The following is a 10,570-nucleotide window of genomic DNA, read 5'->3' as shown; positions in this document are numbered from 1 at the left end:
ATCATCATGAGCCAAAGAACAGAAAGGGAAAAGGTAGCAAGCCAAATAGGTAAACAACAGCAGGAACATGGTACCACCTTCAACATGGCAAATAAGTAGGTACAGAATAGCAGGAACATTGTAGCAAATTAAACAGGAAGTGAAAGAACAGCAGGAACATGTCAACATGGCAAATAACCAAGTAAAGAACAGCAAGAACATGCTAGCAAATTAAATAGCAAGTTAAAGAACAACAGGACTAACATGGCTAGAAAAATATAGATAAAGAACAACAGTAACATGCAAACATTTCAAATAATAAAATAATGTAGAGCAGGAACATGTCAACATGGCAACAAAATAGGTAAAGTAAACAGGCATACATGGCATCACATCACAACCATCATAAGCATATAGCAGTACTAGATCTATCATATTACAATACTTACTTACCATGCAGTCCCATAGCAAATAGTTAGTACCATTGTTCTTAACCATGTCATGCTGCCATATACCTTAATTAGTAATTAGCCACCCCCATGTGAATTCAAAAACCACCGCAAAAGGTTAGGTGCAAGTGAGGCTACACCCTAAGAGGTCAGACCTACGTATATAGAGATCTACGCAAAAGAAAGGGAGTAGTCAGGGATGGAGACTTGCTCAACTGTTTTCCCTGATCTAGAAGGCACCAGCAGCTACTACATCACATGTAGTAGTGCTTGCCCAGCCAGCTCCTGAGCCAGAGGGTGCGGTGGTTCTCGCCCATCTTCACAAACGCATTGCCCTAGGACTTGTTGTCCAGGAGGTGGCTAAAAGCTACTCTGAGAGCCTCCTCAGAGAGTTAGGGGTTAGCATCACAGCATTGTAGAGGTCAGGGTGCACCTGCTCACGTCCAGTCTCCCTCAATGCAGCAGCCACATTGTTCACAGTATCTGTCATGTTGGCAAGGACAAGTACCTCCTCCTCGAACATGGCTGCCCTCTTCCTCTTGTTCCCAGTGCAGCATGCAGGGGCCTTTGAACCCTCCACCGAGGCAGCAGCCTTGTTGACCATCTTTTGGTCCACCTGCTGCTCAGTCGAAGTCAGGTCAACCAGCTGCTGCTTGTCCACCTTCTTCTCTGTTGTCTCCCCAAACTCATAGAACACTTCCAGCGGGTCTCCAGAACCCATGGCCCAGTGGCCTATTGCTGTGCCCCCTCCAAAGATGACGTCCATCTGTACATAGTTCTTAATGGGCTTGTTTAGCAGCTCAGGATCCTTAGGATGATCCTACAAAAAAGATAGTAACAACAACATATGTTAGTAGTTAGCAAAGAGTAATTACAACAATTATTGAAAAAACAGATAGAGTAAAAGCCAACTCACCTTACAGTGGCCCAGGTAGTGCTCCTGCTCAAGGGTGATGCTGCAGGTTTCAGCATCCCAGAGAGCACCACTGAGGTCCTTGAGGTTGCACACCCTACCCCGCCTCTGCCGCCACTTATGCAGGTGGTTGTACACTTGAGTGGCAGTGAAATGCTTCCCAGTCCAGTACCGTAGGGCCTTGGCCACCTTGTTCATATGCACCTCCTTGAAGCCCTTATCAGGCCTCACCAGTGCCAATCAGCTCACACATGCGACGCAGACAAACTCAGAGGTGGCAGCGGTCCACCTCATAGGAGGACGAGGAAGACCACTAGCAGCAGCACCCCCAGTCCCTCAGCACTAGCACCACCACCAGCACCCCTAGTCCGGCAGCACCACCACCACCACCACCACCAGCACCACCCCACACTCCCACAGCACCACCAGCACCAACACCACCCCCCAAGACCTGAGCAACAGCACCAGGACCCACACCATCACCACCAGCACCCATGACCCAGGCCACAGGCAGCAGCAGCAGCAACAGAACCTTGACCAACAAATAGCTAGCCAGAACTAGCAAAACCAGCAGAAGCAGAACAAAAGAACACGTCCTCCTCAGTCATTGGCCTAGGTAACCAATAGCAGAGATCGCAACACAAATCATTTAGTAGCAAACACAGGATAGGTTAGGTCGTTGTAGTCCTTTGTGTCCCCAAATCAACAGCAAATTACCATGCAGCACGAGAAACATCAAATTAAACATAGGGTGATCAAAACAAATTTGAAAGCAAATTGTAAGAAAAAAACAACACTAAAACAAAAGCCGATGCAGGGAAAAAGCAAATTAAATTTAGTACATTGGTGGTCTCAGCAAGTATCAGCCATCATCACATCACTGCCACATCATGGTTCCGTAAAGTTCCACTAAAGCACAGAGGACACACTACACCCTAGAAGACCTCTTGTTCTGTCACATAGCCAAAGCCCACTTATCCCTCTAACACCCCAGACCCTAGCTTCCTGTGACATGGCTGCATGAGTGGGTGGAGGCTATGATTGTGAGAGCGGTGGGGAGAAATCCTCCCCGGAACAACTTCATCTACGCCAAACCCCAAGATCCAGTTATGCAGAATACAACAAGCAATGGCAACCTTAACTTGTGAGGGTTATGGATGATAAGGCTTATTGTCTAGCATTCAAAACCTGCACTTAAGAGCTCCAAATGCCCTCTCAATTATTGTGCGGAGGGATGAATTCCTTAGGTTGAACAGTTCCTTAGCATTGGTAGGTGTTCTCCTACCCTCAAACTCCGACATGTGGTACCTAACAGCTCGATATGGAGGAAGGAAGCTAGGCCGCAATGCATAGCAACATCGGCAAAGTAGAATTTCCCTACAAATGAATGGATTTAAGGTACATGAGCTACCTAGTGGAAGAAAATAAAATAACTGGTGGCTGTAGCAAGTTGGGTGGACAGTGTACCTTGTGGCACCCTCAACCCATCATTACGCTCTAATGCATTAGATAGGATCAGCGCATCATGAGCTGATCTTTCCCACCCAGCAAGGACATAGGTGAACCTCATGTCGAAATCAACAGCAGCAAGCACATTCTGTGTTGGGCTGCTCTTATAGCCTCTAAAAGTAGCATGCATCTTACATGGCACTCTAGCAAGAATGTGTGTGCCATCAATAGCTCCAATGCAGTCCTAGGATAATTAACATGCATGCATCAGTGTACCAAGTATTATGCAAACAAAAGTGCAGCAGAAAAGTACAATGCAAACTACCCAAGTACCTTGAAGTATGGGTTCCATCTCTAGCTACTAAGGATTTTAGGATGGGTGGCACCATCAGGAGCTCTGATCATCTCACCCCTCAACTCCCCAACTGTGTAAAGGACCTGTGCAAAGTACCTACTGACAATCTTTATGGATCTCCTAGAGGTGTGATGCACCACCCTAAATCTCTGGTTGTGTCCCACAATGTGAATGGCAACATGTTCCTCAACACTAGTGTGTATGCTGTCCTCAAGGAGGTGCCTCTCCCTAAACAGGTTAACCAATTGAAAGAAAGGAGCTTTACACATCCTGAGCATGCTTACAGACTCAACCTCGCTGCAGTTATATATCTTATCAAGGTTTGCCTGCCTCTCAGCATCGACCACTGCCCTAGGGACCCAAGTTCTCTTCCTCATCTGAATCAGATCTGCCCCTCCTAAGCGTAGCGTACAGAAATGCAATGCATACAACAACAAGAGCACTAGCTTTTGAATCCATCCTGGCATGGTACTCATGCAATTCTTATCCACATTGTTGCATGAAAAGGAACAAAATTTAGAACTTCAGTACAACTATGGAACTTTAGACTTCCTGTGGTGTGGCAGAATACAATAGGAAAGGCATTAAAGGGATCATAGCCACAGCTACTACAAAAGTAGCCTCCCAGTGGCTCCTCGTCGACATCATCGACAAAAAAAACCTTCATCCAATTGAACAGATACCAGAGGGATCAGAGGCTCCTCCAGATCATGAACGAGCAGAAATACTCCAAATCCAGTTCAACAGGTCCATCACAGGATCATAGCCATGGCTGCTACTCAAGGTAGCCTTTCAGAAGCTCCTCCTCAACAACATCCAACAGATCCAATTTAAAAATGCAAAAATCAATCATCGCCACGACTGCTACCGAAATGTAGCCACCCAGAGGCTCACTGCCCACAACAGAACATTCATTAGGGATAGATTCATGCCAACGACTTCACATCCATGCATAATCTACACAAGACATGTTAACAGATGAACTAAACCGCAACAGATCGAAAAAGATCGTGAAAAAGTTCATCTGTGCAGTTCTTGATAACAAGAAACCATGGTAGATCTACAAGTAGATATGCATATCCGGCGAGGATACCCTACTAATCACGCAAGAAAACCCTAGGTAACAAACACCTTCCCTTGAACCCAACGTGTGCTACATGTATTGGGTTTGCATAAACAAACGTAACAAATCGAAGAACGGTAGCAACAGAGCGTAAGCAAGTTCATGTTTGTACTGAAAGCAACAAGAAACCATGACAGATCTACAAGTACACATGCACATCCGGTGAGGATACCCTTCTAAGCATGCAAGAACACCCTAGAAGGTAAAAGAAGGTAAGGAACTGCTTCCCTGAACCCAATCAGTGCCGGATGTAGTCGATTGCGATGAAATAAAACTGAACAGAATGAATAACAGTAGCAAAACTCTATCATAGGAGATCCAATCCCATCGAATACAAGAGCAAAATACACCCTAAGGACATGAGCGGAGCAGAACCGGGACATACCTCGGCGAAGACGAAGACGAAGACGATCGTCGTGGGGAAACCGAGGAAGTAGCGCGTGCCGGCGGAGGACCCGAGGGAGGACTCAAACAGCAAGTAAACGAGACAGATTTGCTCGGAGGAAAGGAACAAGCAGGTCACGCCGGGATGAAGAGGTTGTTGAAGCGACCGAGGATGAAGAGGTAGCAGATCTGCTCGGTGACGAGGACGAAGAACGTATCCAGTGTACGTTGCTGACGGAGACCCGGCAGCCACCGGTGAAGAAGTACCCGCGATCGCCGAGGATGATGACCCCGCACCTGCCGATGAAGGCGACCACGGACGCCTTCGGATTAGCTACCCCACCACCAGTCGTGCTGTCGCCTTCGCCCTAACTCGTCGGGATGAGAGGAGAGGAGAGGAGTCGAGTGGGAACGAGGGAGAGAAGAACGGAGGAGTCGCGAGTGGAGGCGGTGCATCTTGGGGAGAAGAGGCGAGGCGGTCGGGAGACCACTACTATATACCGGCGGGAGGTAACCCTACCTAGCCAATTTCTGGCGCTAAAGGCCCGCCGTCTCCTGCCCTTCCCTCCGCATGCGTTACACGCACTTGCGCGAGCCTGCACCGCTTGAAACGGCCAGTTTTGGCGTTTCACACGGTGCAGGCTAGCTGGTCGTTTTTGCGCCGCGCGGGTCTGACCCGAGAGGCCGTCCAAGCTAGCAAACACAGCTGGTTGCACTAGCTGGGCCTTGCCCAACCTCCGTCCAGGCTACCAAACGGACCCTAGGAGGCTTGGGCTGGACTAGATGGGACGGGTTGGAGCTTGAAGGATGCCAGGTTTAGGTGATGCTTGCCAAGTTTAGGTGTTTGTTGGCCATGGATTAGCAATGGCCAGTGACTAATGCTATATGAGTAAAATGAGTTCGGCAGCCATAGCAGTTTGACGCACGAACGTGCACTTCACAGCCACACGCTCACGAGTGGCTGAACTGGAGAGACAGTGGCAATTTATCTATAATTAGTCTCAAAGGAAAGTGGCAAAAGGCTCCAGAGGACATGTCAGCTCTGTCCACCTTCAATTGAAAAGCTTACAGATCAGTTCAGATAACTCATAAAACACCCGCATTACAAAGAATTGCGATACAAATACATTATACAACCCAGAGGGTTGTACACTAGCATGCTCCACTACCGAATCATCATATGGACGCTACAATGCCAATCTATCGCCAGTCGTTCAGCAGCACAAGTCACTCTGGACCTCAATTGATCAAATAAATAGATTTCACAAGGGGTTGCTGAGCTGACATAGATTTCACATGTCAGCAAATCCAATTTTGGAGATAATTTCGCAGCTCCAAAGAGATCAATTGCCACGTGAGGCGTCTGTCACACCCAGGTTACAGGGGAGGCATCATGATCCTGATCCACTCCTTGTGACCCTTCGGAACATGTCTTTGATGTTCTTGGATCCTACCTCCGTCTTTGGCTTCTTCGCCGCCCGCCCTTTGCTTGACTTGGCACTACCATTCGCCACCTTACTCTGTACAGGCACATTACAAGAGTTTAGAAGTTATGGCCACTAAGAAAAGCTGAAACGTTCTCAGGGAGCTCACCTCAGAGGGGCAAGCAGGTGCGGGAGAACTGTCTGCGTAAAATGAAGCTTCACTAGTTTTGGTTGTTGTATCTTTGATGATCTCATTCATATCCAGCCTGCAACCAAATGGATTTTTTTGGAGCTTGAGCATAGACAAGCAGAGAAATACTGCCATCTTAAACTTAAATCTAAGAGTGGATGAAGTTTTACTGCAGCTTCTTGCAGAGCAATGTTAGCCATGGTTCGTCCTTCAGATATTCACGGATCATTTGGACAGCCTCCTTCACTGTAGAGGAAATAATAGAAGCACCTCTGTCAGAACATTTGTGCACCCACATATTCAGGGCATCTCTATGCGCTCTTCTGCTTCATACACTGCCAGTGCCAGGCTACAGGCACAAAGCCCAGTCAAGTCTCTAATAAGCAACCGCACTAACAAAGTCAAGTGATCTAAAGCATAACTACAACAATAAAATGTCTATTTTGTATCTCTTTTCCCTTTTGAGATAATAAATTAAGCACCTTTTTCTCTCTTGAGATCAGAAATCAAGGTCCATCCTTAGTACCATTTTTTTTTAAGATCAGCACCAGGCATTAGTCCCAATTACCGAGCATTGTTACATTCAACCAAACCATTTAAAAAAAACAGTTGGCTTGGTTTAAGGCATTTCAGATTGAATGATGCACTAGGGCATAAAGCATCAATGGTACTACACAAACAGTTATGCTACAAAATTGAGTTACACAACTGTTCAACGGTTTGGTTAGATGCGCATGTGTGATGGTAAAAAATCCCAGAAGAAAAATAAACAGTAAACAACCACTAGCTACTTCTTTCCATACTACACCACCCACGTATTATATACTTAATAAAATGAAGATACAGGGACATACATTGTTCCTTTTCTTCTTGAGCAGCATAATTTTTACCCAACTTGGGAAAGACCTCTTTTAGGTTGTATACCTGCAAGAGATTCAAAGATATATTGGCAGTTCAAAACAGTGAGAAGAAAATAAATATGATTTAAGACTCACATATGAATGCTGTGCACAACAAAGATGTACTACACAACTTAGAGTCTCTTTCAGGATTCATTCCTTTGAAGACCCTATTCAGACCAAAGTGAAAATGCCATTGTTTCATTCACAATCAACATTTCATATAACCAAAACAAAATTGTAAAAGAGTCCAGAGAATCAATATGATTCAGCCCACTAAAAGTCTCAGTGGTATGCTTAATGGTAGGTTAGAACATGGCATTTATATCCCTCAAAAGAAAAATGGGGTGAAAAGACAAAACAGGCAAGGCATTCTAATTATCAGAACAAAATATTTCTATTTTTTTTTGTAAATCAGCATACATCTCATCGCCTAGCTGCAGTCTAAAGGTTATATCATTGTTTATGTACAGTAGTAAACATAAGTAAAACAAAAGTAGTCTAGTTTCTTATAATGATAAGCACAGAGAGAATAAGTCGCCATCAAACTGAGTAAACAAGAGTAAGGACAGTAAAAGGCTACCTTACAACACAACCAAGATAAGACCTTGGAGTCATCCAGCCTAAAGAACTTCATGTTAGCCACTTCTGCAACAAAGGTAATATCCATGTGAATAACTAATTCTGTAAAACTATTTGCCACTATAGAAAGAAGTCGTACCATATAGTGCAGGATGGATTGACAGTTACAATGCAACTAAAATCATCAATTAACTCAATCCAGAAATCAAACAGTTACCAGGATGCAAGGAAGTCTATTACTCTAGTGCTTACAATGTGGCAGCAGCTTAGCAAGGTATATTACAATGAAACGTTTAAACATCTACCTTTTACTTCACAAACCAATTCCATATGGTGACCAACTACACTCATTAGCTGCTGATATCCAGGATATCCCTCAACATACAATATTTCATCCAGTTGTCTGAATTTTCCTGGATCCTTCCCGTTCTGCAGCACAATAAGGTGAGTGGATGTAAAGTAATAGGGTTTAGGTTGAACAAAAACCATGTTCCAGAACTTTTTTTTCGTCAATTGAGCATACCGACATACGTGCAGCTTCGAAAGTTGGTAGGAAAATGAAGATAGGATCAACAGGGGTGCAATAATAGAGGCCACCATCTATAAGGAGAAGCATGATCGGACACCAAAGTTAGGCACTGAAGTATGTGTTATGAAACAATTTTTTTGAGCAGATTATAAAACTCGGCACTCAGTATGTTGATGCATCGTTGATGGTAGAAAAATGTCATCTCACTATTTTGGTATGTTCCTTTTCTTAGAGAGAGCTAAGCTAGTGAGCAGTATCTGAATTAACTATTCAACAAAATTAACCGGCTCGTTTGAAGTGGCATGGAAGCAATGACTATTCATCGGTTACACAATGATAATAGGAGGCACAATTAACATGGGAGGAAGAAATCCATGCATTTGAGCAGTGATGGTAAAATGTGTAGCTAGTTTACGATTGTATATACCTTCGCAAACATAGTCGCCCAAGAACCAAGCACCGTAACGCTCCTTAAACCAATTGATTTCTTGAAGTTGACCATCGATAAACAGATACCCTGTTTCATCTCCTGATTCATGACAGGACAAAGGTCAATGCAAGCTGTTGATCAATTGCAAGGATGGGGACTTTTCCTAAGTGCCAACAAGGCTATCACATTCCACAAGAATCATCTCGCATTTTTCTAAATTTCCCGGTGATAAAAAATCCATTCCGGAAAGCATTAGCCAGGCAGGCGCTGGTGTACCTGATCTTGGATGGCGAAGTGACAGAACATTTCCTTGAGCGCTGGCATCAGAAGGACCTGCAAGGTACAAAAGAATACCAATCGGTAATGCTACAGAACTGACGTCCGAGATCTTAAAAAAATCGGACAGCTCAACATATGTTGCAATAGTTAAGCATCAATGTTGCAACTATCATTTCTGCATGTTTCACACTGAATGTTGCATGAAACATAGTATTCATGTTGCGGCAGGAATTTTCTATCCTATAGTCGAACGATGTAGTCATTTTTTCGCATATTTTTCAATGTTGCAATTATAGATTTTTGATGTTGCAAATGTTTTGTTTTGATGTTGCAACGGAGCGTCCGATGAAAAAATTCTCATCGAACATCCGGACGCTAGCAGTGCCGAATACCAATTGTAGGTCTGACCGGAGCAAATTGACATAAACAATCAAAATCAAGCCTCAAGCACAAAGGTGACTTCAGTTAGGAGTTAGACTTTTCGCTGGGCGAACAGATTTGCAGCCACCTGACGTTTAATCGGACTTCAAGCTAACAGCATAGTGCTGCAAAAGCCTAAATGCCCCGAATCCAGAACAGTAGAATCAGTAGATAGACCTATGTTCTGCCAAGTACTAATCCCAAAGCCAAAATCCCTAGCTCGGATTAGGCAGTAAAGCACAATCTGGCAGGATTTAAGAGGTCTGGGGTGCGGGTGTGTGCTCACGTGGGGAAATGAGGACGCGCGGCGGCGCCGCCAAGCCGTCGTGCCACGACGCCATCGGAGTAGGCCGATCTGCCTCCTCGGACTTCGCCGGTGGTGCCGCCGCCGCTGGACGTTGGGCCTGCTTCGGCTGGGTCCGCCGCAGGGAAGGGGATGGGGAATGGGGAACGAGCAGGGACGATGGGGGGCGCGCGCGGGAAGTCAGTGGCCGTAGTCGTAGGGTTTTGGCGCCTCACCGGCCGGGGCAACCGCGGGATGCCGCTGCTTTTTCTTACCCTTTTCGTCGCTGTGTATTCGTTCGTCTGCGAGATTGGATCGAGCCGAGCAGATGGTTTTTCCGGACGAGGGGCCCATATTGGCCCAACTTCTTTAGGGTATGACTTCCATCCCATATGGGCCATAGGCGTCACAACCTTGGGCCTTACTTACGTGCACGCAGAGGTTTCTTCATTGCGCATCACACTCACTCAGTCCTCCCAAAAAAAAACAAAGAAAAAAAAACAAGCGCTTCGTGGTGACCTTCCTCCCATTAACGCAGAGGTTTTAGATTGGAAGACTTCCCATTTTCGTTTTATCACTCGCCAAAAAAATCTTTTATCACAAGCCTCGATCTCTCGCACGCCAGTACTGAACGTAGGTGGCTCATGTTCTTGTCGCTAGACATGACACAACGACATGCGGCTTGACATTGACAAGCGCCGAACTGGGTATTGGGGACTATTGAGAAGCCATTCGTCCAGTGTTTCGGCTGGGCCACTGTTTAATGGTCCCGTTTGTTCGGTCAAGAACAAGAAACAACGGCTTCCCTTGCAGTTTCAGGTGCAGCTTGTGACTCGGGGAATCGAAACGGTCGCTGCCATGCGAGGACCGCCGCGAGCCCGT

The 10,570-nt window shown here is 45.6% G+C and overlaps 1 protein-coding gene across 1 annotated transcript; it reads right to left on the bottom strand.

The window, feature by feature from the left end:
- Window positions 1-5,612: 5,612 nt before the first annotated feature.
- Window positions 5,613-9,950, bottom strand: LOC101784643 (ribonuclease H2 subunit B). The gene is made up of 10 exons (XM_004975900.4): window positions 9,692-9,950; window positions 8,983-9,039; window positions 8,704-8,805; window positions 8,271-8,347; window positions 8,053-8,176; window positions 7,749-7,813; window positions 7,121-7,190; window positions 6,437-6,512; window positions 6,246-6,342; window positions 5,613-6,172 (listed from the first exon to the last, which is right to left on the bottom strand). The coding sequence occupies exons 1-10, from the start codon at window positions 9,744-9,746 to the stop codon at window positions 6,044-6,046; spliced, it is 852 nt and encodes a 283-aa protein (XP_004975957.1). The 5' UTR covers window positions 9,747-9,950; the 3' UTR covers window positions 5,613-6,043.
- Between the last annotated feature and the right edge of the window lie 620 nt (window positions 9,951-10,570).

Source organism: Setaria italica, chromosome VII (assembly GCF_000263155.2).
Source record: "Setaria italica strain Yugu1 chromosome VII, Setaria_italica_v2.0, whole genome shotgun sequence".
Taxonomy (NCBI): Eukaryota; Viridiplantae; Streptophyta; class Magnoliopsida; order Poales; family Poaceae; genus Setaria; species Setaria italica.
This window is presented reverse-complemented; position numbering and strand designations above follow the sequence as displayed.

Excerpts from the sequence above, each read along its gene's own strand:
- LOC101784643 (XM_004975900.4), bottom strand. The coding sequence starts at position 9,746 with ATGGCGTCGTGGCACGACGGCTTGGCGGCGCCGCCGCGCGTCCTCATT. Across the intron at positions 9,040-9,691 it reads GCGCGTCCTCATTTCCCCAC|GTCCTTCTGATGCCAGCGCT; the intron begins GTGAGCACACAC and ends TGTACCTTGCAG. Across the intron at positions 6,513-7,120 it reads TCAAGAAGAAAAGGAACAAT|TGAAGGAGGCTGTCCAAATG; the intron begins GTATGTCCCTGT and ends TTTCCTCTACAG.